General features: G+C 45.5%; 1 protein-coding gene across 1 annotated transcript in view; it reads right to left on the bottom strand.

Moving 5' to 3' along the window:
- Positions 1 to 12,291: 12,291 nt before the first annotated feature.
- Positions 12,292 to 23,616, bottom strand: part of LOC141093984 (uncharacterized) — a 61,194-nt gene continuing 49,869 nt past the window's right edge. Inside the window, exon 8 of the mRNA XM_073579658.1 lies at positions 12,292 to 13,872. Within this exon, the coding sequence (XP_073435759.1) occupies positions 12,347 to 13,872 (1,526 nt within the window). The 3' untranslated portion in view covers positions 12,292 to 12,346. The remainder of the gene's footprint in view (positions 13,873 to 23,616) is intronic.

Genomic DNA, 23,616 nt, shown 5'->3' with positions numbered 1-23,616 from the left:
GCGCCATGCGCCCGTAGGCGGAGCTACCGGCGGAGGCGCAGCAGGGGCGGGGCTTAGCGGCGGCCGTGCGCAGCCCGACGCTGCAGCCATAAACGCTAATGTGAAACTAGCCTAAAGTCCAATTCACGCAGTATATCTGACTCAATGCTCATGATAGCCAAATTTACAGGTCGCTCCTGCTTCATGGATGTCCTTAATCGGTTCTCAACTAATTTGAGTTATGAGAAGGAACGCTCACCACTGCAGTTTGTTACCATCAAAATTAGATAAATCCTCAGAGCTAACTCAATATTTGGGAAAGTGTCCTGCACACCCTTTTCCATGGTAAGCTTGTACATGAAAAGTTCAGTGCTAATATCTTTTGGATCCTCGTCTGTGAATAAATTGGCAAATGTTACAAACTGACACAGTTCATCGATAAATGTAATGTCCCAGTCATCTGAATAAGACCTGATGAGTTACTCTACTGTGGCCTTAAGCTCGTCTGAAGACAGTTCTTTCAGATGGCTAAAAAAGCCAAATTTGCTTGATATATCTTTATATGCTTGAAGACGTTGGTCAAGAGAAGTGATAAACTGATCAATGATAGGCAAGAAAGTTTCCGTTCTGTAATTTTCAGAAGGGCTGAGTTGTACTTGTTCTGTATGGCCATAATCCAATGGATTGAGACACACGTTTCGGCGCCTGTGTTGAGTTATCGTCTGAACATACTCAGATGAACCAGACAGCTCTTCGCCTTGCTTTACAACAATTTTGAAGGACACACGCTTTGATGCAACATAGTTTTTTAAGCTGGTCAGTGACGCCACAGCAGTGTTTAGATCGAGTTTTAAGTTTTGTAGATTTTTACTAGTAGCATCTGTTCTTTGCAGGATATCATTCCAGAAGGTGGTGTTTGTTATGAACAGGTCACCAAAGAGGATGGCAGAAATAGACGAGGCCACCAGGAAACCAGAAAGGTTGGTCACTTAGCAGATTGCAGATCCCTAGTCCTAACAACACAACTAACAGTAGCTGTGGAGCGTACCTACGATGCCCTAGACCAGTGGTCCCCAACCTTTTTTGCACCAGGGACCGGCTTCAAGCAAGACCATTATTCCATGGCCCAGCAGGGCGGGGATGGAGGTGTGGCAGGGGCAGGGCTTTGGTTATAAGGGGGCATGGCTATGGACGTCGTTGTAGTTTAGTAGTGCATACTTATCATTTAATTATAACATTTATAATGTGAATGTGACTCAACTCACCATAGGTTTTGAATGAGTGGGAGCATCGGGCTTGTTTTCCTGCAACAAGACGGTCCCATCTAGGGGTGATGAGAGACTGACACCCTTGTATGCATGGCTCCGCTCCCTCCCTTGTATGCATGGCTCCGCCCACCCTTGTATGCATGGCTCCGCTCCCACCCTTGTATGCATGGCTCCGCTCCCACCCTTGTATGCATGGCTCCGCTCCCACCCTTGTATGCATGGCTCCGCTCCCACCCTTGTATGCATGGCTCCTCTCCCACCCTTGTATGCATGGCTCCTCTCCCACCCTTGTATGCATGGCTCCTCTCCCACCCTTGTATACATGGCTCCGCTCCCACCCTTGTATACATGGCTAGGCTCCCCCGTCCTCCCCCATAATGCTTACCCTCACACCGTCGCTGAACTTCCCTGCATCTCTATCCTGGCACGTCAGCTTATTCCTGTGCGGTGAAGCGGTCACATAGTACCGCTCATTAAGGTCATGAATATGGACGCCACGCCTATGGGAGTGGAGTTGCGTCCATATTCATAACCTTAATGAGCAGTACTACGTGACCACTCAGCACTGGATGATGCTGCCACACCCGACAGGGATGCAGGAACTGAGAGTGAATATTGATGTCTTCTTGAAGCCAGCGGTTGCAGCTGTCAGTACAGTGCTACTGCCGCCGGCTCCCCTTGTGTCCAGCATTCTGAGCCATTTGCTCCGCGGACCGGCAACAGAACTGCAACGGCCCGGTGTTTGGGGACCCCTGCCCTAGACGCTTTGGCACAGCCAGAGAACTAATTAAGCCTAAAGCAAGAAAGGTGAAATCTAAACTGCCCCAGAGTAGAACCCTAAAGAAATAGCCCCCAAACATATATTGTTGGCGAGACAAGATGAGGTACAAACACAGGCAGAAAATAGACTGAGCAAATGATGGCGCCCAAATTGTCTAAATAGGACAGGAAAGGAAAGACACTGTCTGCAATCATGCCAAAACCCTAAAAAATCCAACACATCTGATGTACAAAAAACACTGAGGTTTCACGACCTCTCCACCACTATATCAGCATTCTAGTGTGAACTGGCAGCAAAGCAAAAGAGACTAATATAACAGGGGACTGAACAAACTGACACAAGCTGTAACATATAGAGCGGGGTCCAGCACAGCCCCAGCAGGGAGCAAGCTGAACCCTCACAGCAAAGCAGAAAGAGACAAAAACAGATCAGAAGCAAAGGATTAGCAAATGAACAACTTAGCTGAAAAATGCAGGATCAGGCAGGAGACAGCAAACCTCAAGATGCACAAGAAGAACTAATCACCAGCAAACACTGAGCGAAATCTGCTCACTTATAAGCTCCCAGTCAGTACCCCCTGATTTCCAATCATCATCGTCAGCGTCAGGTGGCAGACTTTCAACCCGGCCAGCTCCACTACCCACAATAACCACCAGAGTGAGCCCTGACTCAGAAGTGAAATCCAGAGAATTCACAAAAGTACCCCCCCTTGAGGAGGGGTCACCGAACCCTCATCCACGCCACCAGGCTGAACAGGATTGGCCCAGTGAAAAGCACAAACCAATCTCTCGGCATGAATGTCAGAAGCAGAGACCCAAGAATTATCCTCCTGGCCATAACCTTTCCACTTGACCATGTTCTGGAGTCTCTGTCTAGCCAGACGAGAATCCAATATCTTCTCTACCTCATACTCCAAATTACCCTTAACCAATACAGGGCCAGGGGGTGCCACCATGGGAACTACTGGCTCCACAAACCATTTCAACAAAGATTTATGAAAAACGTTATGAATCTTAAACGTAACTGGCAGTGTCAAACGGAAAGACACAGGGTTAAGAATTTCCAAAATCTTATAAGGTCCAATGAACCTTGGCTTGAATTTTGGAGACGCAACCTTCATAGGAATATTTTTTGAGGACAACCAAACCATATCACCCACTTTAAACTGGGGACCAACGGTCTTATGCCGGTTGGAAAACCGTTGGGTCTTTTCCTGAGAGTGGGACAACTTATCCACTACTTGGTCCCAAATCTGCTGCATTCTCTCTACCACAGAATCCACATCTGGGCAGGTCAAAGCCTCCACCTGCCCCGAAGAAAATCGAGGATGAAACCCAAAGTTACAGAAAAAAGGAGACATCAAAGTGGCAGAACTAGCCCTATTGTTTAGCGCAAATTCGGCCAAGGGCAAAAATGAGACCCAGTCATCTTGACCAGCAGATATGAAGCATCTCAAATAGGATTCCAAAGTCTGGTTTGTATTCTCAGTCTGCCCATTGGTCTGAGGATGAAATGCAGAGGAGAAGGATAACTGAATTCCCAGTCTGGAACAAAAAGCTCTCCAAAATCTGGAAACAAACTGGACTCCTCTGTCCAACACAATGTTCTCAGGAATCCCGTGCAAACGAACCACCTGTTGTAAAAGCAAGGGCACCAGCTCAGAAGAAGAGGGCAACTTTGGGAGTGGTACAAGATGGACCATCTTAGAAAATCTGTCACGGTCACATGTGTCTAGACGCAGCGAGTACCGCAAGGTGAACCCATATGACACACGTGACCCTTGCATTATCACCAACCTAACTTTGATTTTCTAGTGAAGCCAAAGGGAAGGCCCCAGTCCCTGATAACTACTGCTGCAGTGGCTCTAACACACCATGCCGCTCCTCACTCACCTCAGTGAGGCCCGGCAGCAATTACTCAGCGGTCTTCACATGGCCAAGGCTAACCAGAAAAAAAAAATGTGGTGATAATGTCTAAATAGCAAAGTCACTAAGGAAGACTCAAGGTCTCCAAAAATTCATTTTTAAACAGCAGAAAAAAAAGGCAGCAACACTTACCTGCCCAGGTCTAAGAACAAATGCACTACAGGGTGCAGACAGCCCATAAAGCAAGATGTTAGCAACACAGGTGCAAAATACCAGATTAACAGCCACTCTCCACATACCCATTCCTGGAGGGGGTGACTGCCCAGTATAAAATTGCACAATAAAGGCCCGCGTTTAGGGCGCTGTTCACACAAGGGAACTACACAGTGTCTGGCTCACAGCCTATTAGTCACGCCCCTACTATTCGACTAGGCGGGCTGGCCAGCACACCCTCAATGCATCCCAGTGTGAACACCCCTCACACGAAACCAAACGTGTGCTGCCTTTTTTTCTGCTGTTTAAAAATGAATTTTTGGAGACCTTGAGTCTTCCTTAGTGGCTTTGCTATTTAGTTTAGTGTAGGGACCCGTAAGCGTGAGGAACTTTGGCGCAGTTTATGGGCTCAAGTATTTTGGCCAAAATATCAGCTAATACCTCACTAATTGTGTACTTTTTGCACTATATTAATTTTCAGGGTGCAGCCGAGCCCAAACACGTTTGGTCTCGTATGAGGGGTGTTCACACTGGGATGCATTGAGGGTGTGCTGGCCAGCCCGCCTAGTCGAATAGTAGGGGCGTGACTAATAGGCTGTGAGCCAGACAATGCACTGTGTAGTTCCCTTGTGTGAACAGCGCGCTAAGCGGGCCTTTATTGTGCAATTTTACACTGGGCAGTCACCCCCTCCAGGAATGGGCATGTGGAGAGTGGCTGTTAATCTGGTATTTTGCACCTGTGTTGCTAACAACTTGCTTTATGGGCTGGCTGCACCCTGCAGTGCATTTGTTCCTAGACCTGGGCAGGTAGGTGTTGCTGCCTTTTTTTCTGTTGTTTAAAAATTGGTGATAATGTCACGGTCACGTGTGTCTGGACGCAGCGAGTACCGCAAGGCAAACCCATATGACACACGTGACCCTGGATACACCGTCTCCAGTTAGGCGAATTTAAATCATAAGATGTGCAGCTGGATACACCGCCTCCTACCGGCAAATTTAGGTATTACAAGTATTTATACAATAGTCTGGAAACCCCGCCTCCAGTAAGGCGAATTTAAATAATAAAGGGGAACCTGGGTAACATTAACAATGGTGGGCCCTGCGATAGGGAATTGGGACGTGGAGACCTCCTGCACTCCCCTGAGCCAGAGTCCCTGCACTCCTAACGTTCCCTATGTCGGTTCTGCACCGGGCAACGCACAGGAACCTTAAAACCCTGACTCGCCCTGACCGTAAACCCTCACTAGGGAATTGGTCGGTGCGGAAACTAATCCCGCCACTGCACTAAACACACACAATGGAAAATGACAATACAGGGGGAACACCACTTAGCTTTGCTCTGTTGCGTACGCTCCTAGCAACAGAGCATCTTCTTCTCCACCCGGATCCATCACAATAACTGGATCCATCACCATAGTGCAGCCTTGGAGCAGAGTCCACCACCAGTTGCAGCTGCCCAGTAAACAGAGTCCCAAAGATGAGTCCAGCTTCTGCCAAAAAGTCCAGCATGCTTGAGTCCAGTTTCCAGCAACCAAGGCCAGCATAATGAGTGCAACTCTCACCATCGTCGCCACTCCACCAAGCCATACAAGCACCTCCTGCTGACACCATAAACTGCGACTCCACCACGCCATGCCAGCCCTCCATGCAGACTCCATAGCTGACTCAACCCCTCTGGCTGGGCTGCCCAGGACTCTCATTCAGCTCCTTCTTTCACCCAGGCTTCCTTGAGAATGACTAACTCACAATATCACCAACAGTGATCAAACACACCTGAACTCTTTTATAGAGCCTCACACCTGATTTGTAATTAAGTGCACATTAAACAAAAGAAACTAAAGTGCACTACCGCTCACCACCACCAGGGCAACTTAGAATGAACGACACCACGTCTAATCATTCTAATGGCCACCGGGGGCAATCAACCCACTTTGGCACCAAGCCAAAGGAAAAAAAGGTCACTTTGTCCATTTAACTTGTCAGATCCAGCCTGGATCATGACAGTACCCCCTCCTTAATGAGGGGCCTCTGGACCCTCAAGACCACTCCTCATAAGGGAAACACCTACAGCGGGGACGCCCAGATCCTGGGTTCACCCCACCACCACCTGAAACTTCAGGTTTATGACAAACGCACCGCTGGTATTGGCAATACATGTTCTGGAGGCACAACTCATCTCCACAGCGCCGACCTGGGGAACGAGTTTATGTATGTGTATGTTTGCCATGAGCTGATCAGACTCCACAACACACTTCCACAAGATGTTTTTGGTGGCCACCCATACATGCTCATTCACACACAGGTCCGGACCTGAACGTTTATTGCCACACATTCGTTTGTCATATTTTGGTGAACTCATTCTGGACTCCACAACAGAGGCGTCCCCCTGTGTCCACACTCACACCCCCGCTATTCACCAAGGGACACCACCCTCCAACCCTTTCACCATGAGGTCTGCGCCTCCCAGGGTTGGTTAATGGCGAGGGGTGAGATTTGTCCCTACTCCCCCGCAGCACACCTGCCACTCACACCTGGAGGAGAAGGGGACAGGAATATGGAGGAAATATACACTCGCTGGTCGCCTGGATGGATGACCTATGGAGTTTTGGAGATCGGTTGCCGGCTGGGCTGGATCTTCCTGCTAGTGTTGATGGATCTGTCTTCTGGATTTCACAAACTTTCTTAAGATCTATTGTTCCCAGAAACATGGACATCAATTGTGTTAGTTCGCATCTGGAGGAGACTGTACTGTGATTACAGACTATAGAGGCGGGAGATACAAAATTGTGGGTCAATCAAAAGTTGGGAGACATTGAGCATCGCCTGGTAATGGGGCAGTGAGACTACGAGGGGAGGGGGGTTGATCCTGTGGACTGGAGAGTGCACATAAGGAAAAAATTCCCAAAAAGTAAAAAAAAAAAAACAAATATGAAAGGTAGACTCACCAAAACCCTGACTAATGCACTAGCAGGATGCAGCAGACCTCCATTGATAAAGGCTGGGGCAGCACAGGTGCAAACCACTAATGAAAACAGTAACACAAGAGGGTCTGGCTGCCTAGTGGAAAAAATGCACACAAACAGGGCTTGCATAGGACATCAGTCACACAGATAAGTGTGGTGCAAAGTGTCTGAACAACCTATTAATGATGCCCATAGTATTAGCAGGTGGGCTGCTCAGCACTATATATGCATCACACAGAAAAAACTAAGCCAACATGAAGAGGTCTAGCTGCATCCTGCAAAAATGATAAAAAGTGCAAAAAGATAAAACGATAAGGGGTATTAGTTACTATTTTGGTCAAAGCAGATTAGCTCGCAACCCGTCAATGATCTGATCATCACCTCTATGTAGCAGAGCCAATCGGGTTATGGCAGCTTCTAGTCTCCCATGGAGACTATTGAAACATACCTGTGGAGACATGGGTGGTCAGCGGGCGCCCCAGTTTGCTAGCTGAAACCGCATGGACCAGGGATCGTCACGCTGAACTCCCGCTCTCCTTTTAACGTGGGCAAAACGATACTCAGACAACACAGAGTGAGGGTAACACAGTGTGGCAATGCTTTATTGAACCACAAAACAGGCAGATAACACATAGAGCAGTCCCAGAAAAATACCCAAGGTGGTGCACATTACAGAGTCTCACCCTTCCACTGACTCGCCAGGATAGCAGCAGCTGTGACTTCAGTGCTCCCAGAGTCGCTACCTCACCTGTGGCACACACAGAGAGAGGAGGTAACAACAAGCGTAGGAAGATGACAGTACATTGAGTCAATACAAGGTACAAGGCCAGTTGATCTGAGGATCACAACCTGCCTGCTCCAAACGTATCCATGGTTCAGCGATGGTCAATGGAACAGATCTGTATTCTTCCAACTGAGGCTGAAAACCCCTAGGTTGTTTCATATAGAATGATAGATCTGTGTTCCTCATGATGGAGCCATGATGTAAAATTGCTGCTTTCCTGTCTCTGTCCTTTCTATGTATGGATGTCTTGGCAGAATCTCTCTGGCTGTTTCTCTCTCTCTCAGTCTCTTTATACAGAGGCATGTAGCCTATTTTTAGATTTAACAAGTGTCCAACATTCAGTAATTACATAAAGGGTAAGAATGGAGATGAGATCAAGTAGCATTACTTGATTATTTAAACTGTTTGAATAGTTTTTCCCTCTCTGCTTTCGAATTCAACAAACTGGTTCCATAATACAATGCATAATTAGCATATCAGTAGTGATGAGCGAGTATGCTCGGGTTTTCCTGAACATGCTCAGGTGTTCTCCGAATATTTGGGTGTGCGCGGAGATTTAGTTTGTGTCGTCGCAGCTGCATGATTTGCGGCTGCTAGACAGCCTGAATATATTTGGGGATTGCCTGTTTGTTAGGGTATCCCACATGTATTCAGGCTGTCTATAAGACACAAATCACGCAGCTGCGGAGACACAAACTAAATCTCTGAGCAGGCTTAAATACTCGGAGAACACCCGAGCATGCTAGCAAAAACCCGAGCACCGAGCATACTCGCTCATCACTACATATCAGCAAACATCACTAGTGATCAAGGATAAGCGCACAATAAAAGTCAATAATATCGGCTTACACAAACAAAAGTCTGTTTTCTTGACCAACCAGAAATCAATACTTGAATTTGAAAGCCAACATACAGAAAACATTCTATTATTATTTGTTTGCTAAAAATAGTGATCTGGTTAATTAAGATACAATGCTGTATGTCTCACAATGACAAAAATAAAAACAAAGTTTTCAAAAATATTAAAAAATTATAAAAGTTCAAAACACCCCCTTCGCCCCATTCAAAATAAAACAAAAAAAATCAAACATACACATATTTGGTATCGCCGAGTTCAGAATCGCCTGACCTATCAATATAAAAAAAGAATTAACCCGATCGCTAAACGGCGTAACGAGAAAAAAACTCAAAACGCCAGAATTACGCTTTTTTGGACGCCGCAACATTGCATTAAAGTGCAATAACGGGCAATCAAAAGATCGTATCTGCACCAAAATGGTCTCATTAAATACGTCAGCTCAGCGCAAAAAATAAACCAACACCCAACTCGAGATCATGAAAAATGGAGCCGCTACAGGTATCGGAAAATGGTGCAATTCTTTTATAGTTTACCTAATAAAGAGGAGTTATTTTTACTGATAAATGTTTGTTTTGGGTCATTTATTTTCTGTTGGTATTTGGTTTATCCTATAAAACTCCCATATAATATTCCATCCTTGAATTTATTCTATAAAACTCCCATATAATATTCCATCCTTGAACGCACGCCACGCGCATCATGTTTTTGTACAATTTGTCAATAATATATATACCGTATATACTCGAATATAAGCCGAGATTTTCAGCCCGTTTTTTTGGGCTGAAAGTCCCCCTCTCGGCTTATATTCGAGTCATATACACCGGGGGTCAGAGGGGGAGGGGGGGCGGGGGTGTCAGGTCATACTTACCCGTCCTGACGCTGTCTCTTGAGCCCCCAGCTTCTCCCCGTGCTCTCTCTTCCTGCCTTCAGCGGTCACGTGGTGCCGCTCATTAAAACTCATGAATATGCGCATATTAATGAGCGGCACCACGTGACCGCTGAAGGCAGGAAGAGAGAGCGCGGAGAAGCTGGGGGCTCAAGACACAGCGTCAGGACTGGTAAGTATAGCGATACTCACCTGTCCTGCGTCCATGGCTGCTTGCTGCTGTCTGTCATCAGTCAGTGACTTCAGACAGCAGAGGGCGCGGTGACGTGGTTAGTGCGCGCCGCGCCCCCTGCAGTGTGAACGTCACTGACCGATGACGTGGCAGATAGCGGGGAGCAGCGCACGCAGGACAGGTGAGAATCTGACACCCAGCGACGGAGAGGTGAGTATGTCATTTTTTTATTTTTACATGCAGCAGCAGCGGCAGCACATGGGGGAATAATCTTAAGGAGCTTCTAATGGGGGCAGCACATGGGGGAACAATATGGAGCTTCTAATGGGGGCAGTATATGGGGGAACAATATGGAGCTTCTAATGGGGGCAGTATATGGGGGAACAATATGGAGCTTCTTATGGGGGCAGTATATGGGGGAACAATATGGAGCTTCTAATGGGGGCAGTATATGGGGGAACAATATGGAGCTTCTAATGGGGGTAGTATATGGGGGAATAATCTATGGAGCTTCTTATGGGGGCAGTATATGGGGGAATAATCTATGGAGCTTCTTATGGGGGCAGCATATGGGGAATAATCTATGGAGCATTTCCCACCCTAGGCTTATACTCGAGTCAATAAGTTTTCCCAGTTTTTTGTGGCAAAATTAGGGGGGTCGGCTTATACTCGGGTCGGCTTATACTCGAGTATATACGGTAGATTCTCCCCGTCCGAGTTATTTTTGAAGGTCAACAAAATACGATTTCCTGTAACTCATTTCTCACACTCCAGGTAGGATGAGTTTTCTTTGAGTGGGATTTTAGATGTTTAAAAAAGATTGTCCACTATTGGGCAATCCCTTCTCATTCCTCATATTTGGTCCTGTTAAAATAAAAGTACTTATACAAACCTCCCATCCTGGTGCCATTTCAGTGGTGTCGGCACTTGCATTGTTAGGACTTTTTGAGGCTTTTACATCATGTGAGCCTGTGCCAAATCAGCGCTGGCGTCACTGTCCCCACTTTCGGACAAATCGAGCATCATGAGGCAGTCAGAGAGCAGCCGTGGCCCTGGCTTCCTGATGATGTTCAAAATGTCCGAAGGCGGGAACAGTGAAGCTGCTGCTGATTGGGCGCAGGGCTCGTGTGATGTGACAACCTCACATAAGCCACAGGACAGTGAGTCTCAACACCGCTGAAGTGGAGCCGGCACGCCAGCGAGTATGAGTGTTCTTATTTTAATGAGGCCAAACATGAGGAATGAGTTCATTAAGAGAAAAAAATTATATATATACATATATATATAATTATCCCTTGATTAGACGATTCGCTGACAATATGATAAAATTAAACTTTATTAATTCCAAATGTAAAACTATACCCACAATTCTTCCCTGAAGGTTAGTCAGAAGGTGACTAATAGAAAAAGCATATACCCCACATGTCAGTATATAGGGTGAGGTGACGTATACACACTCACTCTCCAAGCCCCTCATTTCTACGGATTTCATCGTCCTCCCCAAAGGAGACTCATCAGGAGACTATTGACCTATATTCAAGCGAGACTAGACAAAGAAAACCCTAAAATCATGTATCATGTTATCTGTAACAGTCAGAAAACTAGCCACATACTGGCAGATCCCAGACTTCAACCTATATACTTCATAAGTTTATAAGCCACTCCAGTGTGAGGAATAGATAGTATGTGAAAATACAGTATATACCACTCAGGGAACACGTAACTGCTCCAGATATAATTTCCATATTCACACTAAATAATGGCACAGATCTCCCAGACATTATGGTTGCACATATCCCTAGTCTTTATAATGATATTGCACTCATTCCCTGACAGACCGCAGCATGGCCATTAGTTACAAGCTGCTAATGATCTTTGGAGCAGGTAAGTTTTCCCTGAGTGGTAGATATTGGGTGGTCTGAAAACTGAGTTTAGTCTAAGACAATTTGTCTGCACTACTAATTGACTGGTCTTACAATACCAAACTAGGGCAGTCCCTATAGGAGGAAAAGCACAATAATTATACTGTATTTTCACATACTTTCTATTCCTGACTGACCGCCACTGGAGTGGATTATAAACTTATGAAGTATATACTTTGAAGTCTGGGATCTGCATATATCTGGTTAGTTTTCTGACTGTTTCAGATAACATGATAAGTAATTTTAGTTTTTTTTTGTTTAGTCTCGCTTGAATATAGGCTAATATTAAATAGTCTCCTGATGAGTCTCCTTTGGTGAGGATGATGAAACCCGTAGAAATGAGAGGCTTGGAGAGCAAGTGTGAATACGCCACCTCACCCTACAAACTGAAATGTGGGGTATATGTTTTTTCTATTAGTCACCTTCTGACTAACCTTCAGGGGGTGAATTATGGGTATAGTTTTACATTTGGAATTAATAAAGTTTAGCTTTATCCTTTTGTCAGCAAACATGAGGAATGACAAGAGACAACCCATTTAAGAAGATCCTATTTTGGTTAAAACCATTCCAACATTATGAACATAATGGCTTCTCCCCTGTGTGACATATCTGATGTTTATTAACAGTTGATTTCCAAGTAAAATATTTCCCACATTAAGAAAATGAAAAAGGCTTCTCCTCTGTGTGAGTTCTCTGGTGACTAACAAGACGCTCTTTCCGGTTAAAACATTTCCCACATTCTGAACAGGACAAAGGCTTCTCCCCTGTGTGAGTTTTCTGGTGACAAACAAGATGTGATTTCTGGCTGAAACATTTCCCACATTCTGAACAGGAAAAAGGCTTCTCCCCTGTATGAATTTTCTGGTGACTAACAAGATGTGATTTCTGGTTGAAACATTTCCCACATTCTGAACAGGAAAAAGGCTTCTCCCCTGTGTGAGTTCTCTGGTGACTAACAAGAACCGATTTACTGTTAAAACATTTCCCACATTCTGAACAGGAAAAAGGCTTCTCCCCTATATGAGTTTTCTGGTGGCTAACAAGATGTGATTTCTGGATGAAACATTTCCCACATTCTGAACAGGAAAAAGGCTTCTCCCCTGTGTGAGTTCTCTGGTGACAAACAAGAACCGATTTTTGGTTAAAATATTTCCCACATTCAGAACAGGAAAAAGGCTTCTCCCCTGTGTGAATTCTCTCATGCTTATCCAAATCTGATTTTCGGTTAAAATATTTCCCACATTCTGAACAGGAAAAAGACTTCTCCCCTGTGTGACTGCTCTGATGACTAACAAGAACTGATTTCCATTTAAAACATTTCCCGCATTCTGAACAGGAAAAAGGCTTCTCCCCTGTGTGAGTTTTCTGGTGACAAACAAGAACCGATTTTCGGTTAAAATATTTCCCACATTCTGAACAGGAAAAAGGCTTCTCCCCTGTGTGACTGCTCTGATGAATAACAAGATCTGATTTCCATTTAAAACGTTTCCCACATTCTGAACAGGAAAAAGGCTTCTCCCCTGTGTGAGTTTTCTGGTGACTAACAAGATGTGATTTTCGTGCAAAACATTTCTCACATTCTGAACAAGAAAAAGGCTTCTCCCCTGTGTGAGCTCTCTGATGGTAAACAAAATGTGATTTATGTCCAAAACATTTCCCACATTCTGAACATGAAAAATGCTTCTTCTCTGTGTGGATTCTCTGGTGCTTAACACAATCTAATTTATTGCTAAAACATTTCTCACATTCTGAACATGAAAAAGGCTTCTCTACTGTGTGAGTTCTCTGGTGAGTAACAAGATTCCCTTTCTTGTTAAAACATTTCTCACATTCTGGACAGGAAAAAGGCTTCTCCCCTGTGTGAGTTATTTGGTGTGCAACAAGATTCCATTTCCAGTTAAAACATTTTCCACATTCTGAACAGGAAAATGACTTCTTTGCTTTAGGAGCAGTTTGTTTTTTAATGCCTCTTTTGTGGCTTTGATTTTCCTTAGTAGTCGATAATGAGTCAGAAGATGGGACCTGTTTCATAGGATCAGATGACAGATCTTTGCTGTGAATGGATGATGGTATATCTGGAGTAACAGCAATCACTTCAGTTGTATCTTGTAGGATCTCAAGATCATCACATTTAAAAATTGGAGATGTCAGCTGTCCTTCTGATCTCCTGGTACAGTCATCTGCTAAGATAAAAAACAATTATTTTTTAATAAAATATGCTTGATTTTTATGTTTTTGAATATTTCTACTTAAACTGTTCATAAAAATGGGAAGCTGTGTAAAAAACTTTAATTACCAAGACAATGACAGTTGACAGTCTAATAGAAAACCTTGCTGGATGAACCAGTAGTGTGTGGTGATCCCGTTCCACTCCCCTGTCACATTTTCTTTCCTTGCTTTGGAAACACTAAATGTATTTTGGTCCTGCCAATAAAGCCTATTTGAGTCTGAGTTCAACTTTTTATTCATTCTGCCTCCCAAATATCAAATAAAAAGAAACCAATCAATGTTATGTAGGCAAAAATAATACCAAATTCTCATCTCACAAAAAACAAGTCCCCACTCAGGTCCATCATCTGTCAATGGAAAAACAGAGGTTCCCACACTATTAGTGGCTGAAAGGCTGTTAAAAAGCAACAGGGTTTCTATAAACCGATCCAGCAATATCCGCTCTCACTTCTGAGCCTTGCAGTGTGCTCACACAACATTTAGGATCCCTGTATTTAGCAATATTATAGTGAGAAGAACCCACTTAATTTATAGCGTGTGTCTCCTGGAGAACAATCTGGGCACTATGTGTTGGGTGATAAAATGGCAAATGTGTAATTTTCACTCTCCAACATCCACTGCGTGTTAATTTCCAGAACGTGGCTGTGGAGTCAAAATATTCAGTCCTCCTATAGAATATAACCCTCAGTGAATTAATTTATAAAATGGAATCACTTTATGGGGATTTCGACTATTCTGGTTTTCTGTCATTTAGTTATATTAGGGCTCCTGCATATGGTGTGTCCAATCTCATCTGGGATCTGTTCCTGGTGTCCAGCTGGAGTGATCTGCTCCCTACTTCAGCCAATAGGAAAGTACCACACCCTACTAAAGCTCAAAGCATATGGCCGGAATCTGCCAGATACAGCGTTGTTCTCCTCTGGTTCAGTCCTCTGTGGTCAGCTCGCGGCTTTTGTCTCCTGCTGTGACCGTGGCCCGTTTACTGATTACTCGTGTCTTCTGATTCTGTATTCTGTCCTTCTCACATAAGTGACGCAGGACAATCTCACCACAATCAAACAAAATGAACAGGTAAAAAAGACATAGAATAAAGAATTATGTTGCATCCTTAACAACAACGTACAGTATGTATGAGGGGAGATCTCCAACAGTAAACCGGAGTTGCATTCATTAATAGTGGACCATTGGAGCTACTATGGGTCCTGACCAGAAGATTAGAGAAAATAACATTGCTCCCCATTTCAGGAGAGATTGTGCCGTAATCTGAATTTCTTAGGATTGAAAACAATATAATTTATGACATGGAGTGAATCCATGAATCCAGGGCTGGAGCCATGCCAACACATGTCCTGCAGGGGTGAATAAATGTATATTACAGCCATCAGCCTCGCACAGCTTAGAGATATATCATGGCACAGGGGTAATGGTTTTCCTGTAGTTTATCACAATCCTCCTAGAAATTAGTTTTAATGCAAACTGAAAAGTCAGCAGACCCAGATTGATTATCTGCCCAGGTGGGCAGATGCCTGCTGGACTGGCGGCTCTGAGCTTCAAAATGGGCCGCTGGCCACTTAAATCTTCTGCACAGGCCCTGGTGTGTGCATAGTCTCTCAATGCACGTGCTGACCAAGACCGCGGCGGCCTGCGTCAGCCCGTGAGCGCGGCCCTCGCCAGTGCGGAGAAGCAGGAGAGTGCGCACTAGGGCCTGTGCAGAAGTTTGAAAAGCCCACCGCCACCACCACCCTCTCCTGAAGTTTTCCCAGGGGCTTTGTAACTTCCTGTCCCACAGTGGCTGCCAAGTGCTGCTGCTGTGGTGGTGGCGGTGGTGCTGGCGGCTGCTCTTCCAGCCGGCCCCCCTGATCTCGGAGGACGAGGGTGCAGCCGAGCGGGCACTGAAAGCTGGATACATCAAGAGGATGGTGCGGCTGACAGCGGAGCTCCTGCTGCTGCTGGGACTTGTGCTGCTCACACTGCACATCACTGTGCTGCAAGGGAGTCCTGCCAGCCCGGCCAATGTCAGCAGCCAGCACCAGGAGAGTCTGCTCCCGGCTACCGCACTCCCAGAAAGTTTAGGATAACTTTACTAGATGCAGGGACAGAGATAGGTGATGGATGATGCCACCTGTGGTTCTCACCCTGGGTGCAGTGTGAACATGATGTGGAGAGGGGGTTAAAGGCGGACTGCATATGATGATGTTGGGAGGGGGGTAAAGAGGGACTGCACATGATGTGGGGAGGGGGATAAAGGGGGACTGCACATGATGATGTGGGGAGGGGGTTAAAGGGGGACTGCACAAGATGATGTGGAGAGGGTGTTAAAGGGGAACTGCACATGATGATGTGGGGAGGGGGGTTAAAGGAGGACTACACATGATAATGTGGAGAGGAGGGTTAAAGGGGGACTGCGCATGCTGTGGGGAGGGGGTTAAAGGGGGACTGCACATGAAGTGGGGGTTAAAAGGAACTGCAAAGGATGACATGGGGTAGAGGGGACTGCACATGATGATGTGGGGGGTTAAAGGGTGACTGCACATGATAATGTTGGGGGTTAAAGGGGTACTGCATATGATAAGGTGGGGAGAGGGTTAAAGGGGGACTGCACATGAAATGGGGGTTAAAAGAAACTGCAAAGGATGACATGGGGTAAAGGGGACTGCACATGATGATGTGGGGGGTTAAAGGTGGACTGCACACGATGATGTGGGGAGGGTGGTTAAAGGGTGACTGCACCCATGTTGATTTCAGAAAGGCAGATTTTAAGGGATTCAGAAAGAGAATTGGAGGGATCCAATGGCTGGATATCCTTAAAGACAAAAATGTCCAGGAAGGATGGGAAATCTTGAAAAATGAAATTCTCAAAGCACAGTTGTTAACAATTCCGAAAAGAGGGAAGAATAGGAAGCATTTAAGGAAACCAGGATGGATGAACACAGAACTTAAGCACATGCTAAAAAGGAAGAAAAAAATGTTTATAAAATGGAAAGAGGGAGGCATATCTAAAGAAGAATATAATGCTGTCTGCAGAACCTGCAGGGCACAAATCAGATTATCTAAAGCTGAAAATGAATTGAGGCTTGCAAGAGATGTCAAAAGCAATAATAAAGGATTTTGGGGATATGTCAAAAGTAAAAGAAAAGTCAAAGATGCTATAGGATTTTTACAGGATGAAAATTATGAAATGGTAAGACAGGATGTTGAGAAGGCTGAACTTTTAAATTCCTATTTTGCATCTGTTTTCTCTCAGAAAGGAAATGTAACATCAACTGTTATTCATTGTCCTATTAAGGGAATAGAAGAATCCAGGATATCTATAAACAGAAAGATAGTGAGGAAACACTTAGCTAACCTAAATGAATTCAAGTCTCCAGGTCCAGATGAATTACACCCCAGAGTACTGAAGGAGATAGCAGAAGAAATTTTTGAACCCCTCTCCATAATCTTTGAAAATTCTTGGTTAACAGGAGAAGTGCCAGAAGACTGGAGAAGAGCAAATGTTGTTCCTATCTTCAAAAAGGGGAAGAAGGTGGACCCAGGCAACTATAGGCCGGTGAGTCTGACTTCTATACCAGGAAAGATCTTTGAACAAATTATTAAACAACATGTATGTCAATACCTGGATAAGAATGAAGTGATTAAACAGAGTCAGCATGGGTTTGTAACTAATAAGTCATGTCAGACAAACTTAATTTCCTTCTATGACGGTATCACTGATTGGGTGGATCAAGGAAATGCTGTAGATATAGTATATCTTGACTTCAGCAAAGCATTTGACAAAGTCTCTCATACAATTCTTATTGAAAAAATGACTAAGTATGGAATGGACAAGGCAACTGTTAGGTGGATTCATAACTGGCTTAGTGATCGGACCCAAAGAGTGGTCGTAAATGGCTGCACATCCAGTTGGAAGAATGTCTCAAGTGGGGTACCACAGGGCTCTGTCCTGGGCCCTGTATTGTTCAACATCTTTATCAACGATTTAGATGAAGGAATTGAGGGTAAACTGATTAAATTTGCTGATGACACAAAGCTAGGAGGGATAGCTAATACTAGAGGAGAGAAAGGATTCAAAAAGATTTAAATAAACTGGAGAAGTGGGCAGCAACTAACAGAATGGTTTTTAACAGGGAGAAATGCAAAGTACTACATCTGGGCAATAAAAACGAAAAAAGCATATATAGAATGGGAGGAATAGGGCTAAGTGACAGCACATGTGAAAAAGACTTGGGTATACTAATAGATCACAGACTGAATATGAGTCAACAGTGTGATGCAGCAGCAAAAAAGGCAAATGCAATTCTAGGATGTATTAACAGAAGCATACAGTCTAGATCATGTGAAGTCATTATTTCCCTCTACTCCTCTTTGGTCAGACCTCATCTGGAATATTGTGTCCAGTTTTGGGCACCACATTTTAAAAAAGACATCAACAAACTGGAGCAAGTTCAGAAAAGAGCGACCAGAATGGTGACCGGTCTGCAAACCCTGTCTTATGAGGAAAGGTTGCAGGAATTGGGAATGTTTAGTTTGCAAAAGAGAAGACTGAGAGGAGACTTAATAGCTGTCTACAAATATCTAAAGGGCTGTCACATTGTAGAAGGATCAACTTTATTCTCATTTGCACAAGGAAAGACTAGAAGCAATGGGATGAAACTGAATGGGAGGAGACACAGATTAGATATTAGAAAAAACTTTTTGACAGTTAGAGTGATCAATGAGTGGAACAGGCTGCCACGAGAAGTGGTGAGTTCTCCTTCAATGGAAGTCTTCAAACAGAGGCTGGACAGACATCTGACTGGGATGATTTAGCGAATCCTGCTTTGAGCAGGGGGTTGGACCAGATGGCCCAGGAGGTCCCTTCCAACTCTTCGGTTCTATGGTTCTATGATTCTACATGATGATGTTGGAGAGGTTAAAGGGTGACTGCACATGAAGTGGGGGTTAAAAGGAACTGCAAATCATGACATGGGGTAAAGGGGACTGCACAGGATGAAGTGGGGGTAAAGGGGACTGCACATAATGAAGTAGGGGGGGGATGGGAGACTGCAAATGATGAATTGAGAGTGTGTTAAGAGGGACAGCAATTGAATCAAAGGTTGGGTGTGGGGATAGCAAATGATGATCAGGGGAGAGAGCAAATAATGAATTTTGCGGGTGGGGGAGTAAATGATGTATTGAATATGGGGGTAGAGCTGTTGATGATGAATAGAGGGTGGGAGTGAGAAGACATGACAATGAATTGGGGCAGAAGGGGTGCATAAATATAATGAGTCAGGGAGCTGGAGTTACATAGTGAAGGGCGCTGAGTATGCAGTGACTGGTAGAGTTGAGCAAAATGGGTCGGTCAAATTCTAAAAACGCTGACTTTAGCTAAAGTTGGGTTTCGCCGATCGAAACCCGACCATAGCGTGAGTTAGGCCATGAGGTCGCAGAGCCGAGCGCCAAAGTCGCGTTTCAAATAATGCTTCCAGCGCCTTTTCTCAGCCAATGATGGAGGACACACACTGTGGGCAACGCGATGACATGGGCAGCGGCCATCACCATCTTAGAGAAGACCATTGAAGTGATTGGCTGGCTTTGTGTGGCGTCACAGTGGGTATAAAAGGCCGTGACCGCTGACCGCCATCTTACTTCTGCCGATCTTACAATAGGGAGAGGTGCTGCTGCTGCTGCTGATTCTGAATAGGGAGAGCATTAGGCAGGGAAGAAGAAAAAAAAATTGCTTCTGCTGATAGCACTGTTCACTGTACAGTTAGTGTGCAGTGAAAGGGGAGGATTTTTGTTGTGTGCAGCAGCACTGGTCGTGATTAGGCTGCCTTTTAAGGCTACCTGCTAGCTGCATTGCTGTGGGCACACTGCTGTTCAAACTGCTTTTTTCAAAGCACTCCAACTTGTATTATTTTGTTCTGGTGAGTTACCGAGCATTCATTTTTTCACACACCGTATAGCGGTGTACGCTCCTCACACACTACCGTGTACCTGCTGGTATCACGGACATATAGAAGCTATCTGGGTGTGACTCTGGAAAAACCAGCCAAGGAGATTTTCCATTTTTCCAGACCTACACCTTAGAGAGCTGTCCGCTTTTCAAACAGTTTCGTATATCTGCTGTTTGATTACGAACAAAACTATGCAGAAACAGCGTGTGTCAGTCCGTATACAAATAGACGGAGATTGACAATTTTCCATACAGACATCGTATAGCGGTGGACACTCCTCACACACTACCGTGTAATGCCTTGTATCACGGACAAATAGAAGCTATCTGTGTGTGACTCTGGAAAAACAAGCTGAGGAGATTTTCCATTTTTCCAGACCTACACCTTAGAGAGCTGTCCGCTTTTCAAACAGTTTTGTATATCTGCTGTTTGATTAGGGTCAAAACTAGACAGAAACAGCATGTGTGAGTCCATATACAAATAGACGGAGATTGACAAATTTCCATACAGACACCGTATAGAGCTGTCCGATTCTCAAACAGTATTGTATATCTGCTGTTCGCATTACAGTCACATCTATACAGAGTCAGCGTGTGTGTGTGACACTCCGTAAATACATATGCGGAGATTGTTAGTTAAACAAAAAACGAATACAGCTGTACACTTCTGGTACAGTTCCGTATATCTGCTTGTTGGATTAAGGTCAAATACATACTGTGAGAGCGTCTGTGACTAACAAAATATATACGTAGATTTTATTTTTTTAATACACTTTACACAGCTAGACGCTCCTCATACAGTACCATCTCTCTGCTGGTATTTTTGGTACATTTTCCCAAACATGAGGAAGTATGGTGGAAGAGGCCGTGGACGTGGGCAGGGGGGCGCAGCTGGTACTGATGGTGGTGGTGCATCGGCTAGTTCTGGCAAAAGCACAATAGCAGCTAAAGCAGGAGGTGCTGAGCCTGCGTCATCCTCTGGCCCAAGAAGGCCTGTAAGGTTCCCTTTTCTTGGAGCAGGAAAACCGCTTTTAAAACCGGAGCATCAGGAACAGGTTTTGGCGTACATTGCCGAAATAGCCACCAGCTCTATTGCCTCCTCTTCTGAACGTTCAAAACCTGCAAGCATGGAGTCGTCAGTGCAGGGTTCTGGTCAGGATAAACACCTTTCCTTGTGTCCTTCACCCCCACAAAAGTTAGGGATGCGGCAGCCCACACTTCATATTACTCTATGGAGCTCTTTTCACATACCATGCCTGGGTTATCTAGTCAAATACTGAATTCCCCAGTCCAAGATGAATCTGACATGGAGTGCACTGATGCACAGCCACTGCTAGATGATTCTGCTGGTACATTCACCCAGAGCACAACATTGCCCTCGCAGTCTACTGAGCCAGAATCTGACCCTGATGAAACAAAGGTGCCCCTTCCCGCATACAATACCACCTTACATGGTAACACAGAGGAAGGTAAAGAGGAAGGTGCAGATGACTTTGAAGAGGAGGTGATGGATGACCCAGTTCTTGACCCGGATTGGCATCCATTGTGGGAGGAGGGTGGCGCTGGCAATAGTTCAGATAAGGAGAAGGATCCGTAGCAGGCATTGACATCGCAGCAGCCGTTATCTGGCAGGCCCGTAGCTGTCCAAAAACGTGGACCAAAAACTAAAAGAGTTGCAGGACAGCTTGGCCAGACGGTCAACTTAGCACAGCGTGCAAGGCCAGAAAATGTATACCATAGTAGGAAGCGGCAGTGTGTCACTTCTTTGACCAAAATTCTACTGATAAGGTAAAGGTTACCTGTAAGAAGTGTGGAAGGACCTTTAGCCGAGGTAAACAACTCAGAAATTTGAATACCAGTTGCATGCTTAGACATTTAATCAACATGCACTTGCAAGCGTGGACGGACTACAAAACCTCAGGTGGCACATGTGCACCTGCTCTGACTGAAGGTAGCCAGCAACGCTCCATCGCTTCCACCACTGTAAGACCAGGGAATCACAGTGGTTTTGCAACACAACACTGAATCTAGGCCATCACCACCAATACCATCATCAACCCCCTCTCACTCCATCCGGTCCACCGCCACTTCCCCCATATGCAGCTCTCTAGTCCAGCTCACCCTACCAGATACTCTGAGTAGGACAAGAAAGTACTCATCCTCTCATCCGTGTACACTGTGTTTGAACGCCTACATTGCCAAACTAATCTCATTAGAGATGATGCCCTACCATTTGGTTGAAAGCGAAGCTTTCCGCGAGCTCATGGCCTACGCTGTCCCACGCTATTACCTACCCAGTCAGCACTTCTTTTCTCGAAAAGCCATCCCTGCCCTCCACCGGCATGTGAAAGACCGCATTGTCCATGCACTAAAACAGTCAGTGAGTGGAAAGGTGCACCTCACAAGAGATGCATGGACCAGTAGGTATGGCCAGGGCCATTACGTGTCCATCACTGCACACTGGGTTAATGTGGTGGATGCAGGCTCCACAGGGGACAGCGGCGGTGGAACAGCGCTGTCTAGCCCATGGTATAGGAAACAGTTGGCTGTAAGCTTTCGACCCTCCTCCTCCTCCATCAGCGAAAGTTCGTCCACAGAGCGCAGTCGCACTCCATCCGCAGCTGGCAGTGTTGCACACGAGGTGTCCCACTATCGAACAGTTAGCGGTAAGCGTCAGCAGGCTGTGTTAAAGATGATGTCTTTGGGCGACAACAGAGACACCGCGGAGGTACTGGCCGACTACTTGCAGTGACAAACTGAGTCATGGCTGGGCAGTCTACATCTTCAGACAGGCAAGGTAATCAGTAATAATGGCCGTAATTTTGTGGCAGCCATAGCCCGTGCAAAACTCACACACATACCGTGCCTGGCTCACACTTTGAACCTGGTGGTGCAGTGCTTTCTTAATAATTATCCGGAGTTAACATCCCTGCTCCATAAGGTGCAAAGACTGTGCTCACACATCTGTCGCTCAAACATCCACTCCACTCGTATGCAGAAGCTGCAGCGATTGCTCCACCTTCCCAAGCACCGCCTAATCATAGACGTTGCAACAAGGTGGAACACCACCCTGCATTTGGATGAGAGGCTGTGTGAACAGAGGCAGGCTGTAATGCATTTGTGGGAGGATACATGGGCAGGCAGTTTGAGGGAAGACATGGAATTGTAGGGTGTGCAGTGGTCAAAGCTGACAGACCTCTGTAAAGTCCTTCAGTGTTTTGAGGAATGCACACGGGTGGTAAGCGCAGACGACGCCATCATAAGCATGAGCATCCCCCTTATGCGTCTGCTCATGCAAACTTTTACGCACATTAAGGAGCAGGCGTCTGCACCCGAGGAGGAAGAGGAGGAGGGAAGCCTTGATGACAGTCAGCCATTGTCTGCTCAGGGAACTCTCCTGGACGAGGTGGAGGAAGAAGAGGAGGATGATGGGGATGATTATTTAGGGGAGGAGGATGCTTCTCAGGGGGCAAGAGAAAATGTTGGCATTCCAAGGTCAGGTACAGTGTTTGTGCGTGACTGTAGGGATGTGGATTTGCCAGAAAGTGCTCCTCCACCTAACACTGGCAGTGCATCATTGACACCTGGAACATTGGCCCACATGTGTGATTATGCCTTGCGTATCCTAAAAAGGGACCCCTGCATTTCCAAAATGATGAGGGATGACGACTACTGGCTGGCCAGCATCCTCAATCCATGCTACAAAGGCAAATTACACAACATCATGCCACAGGAGAACCTAGAGATAATATTGGCAAAC

This window comes from Dendrobates tinctorius, unplaced genomic scaffold, assembly GCF_039654945.1.
Source record: "Dendrobates tinctorius isolate UK_male_01 unplaced genomic scaffold, ASM3965494v1 ptg000063l, whole genome shotgun sequence".
NCBI lineage: Eukaryota > Metazoa > Chordata > Amphibia > Anura > Dendrobatidae > Dendrobates > Dendrobates tinctorius.
Note: the sequence above shows the minus strand (reverse complement) of the source record. Positions and strands in the feature narration are given on the sequence as shown.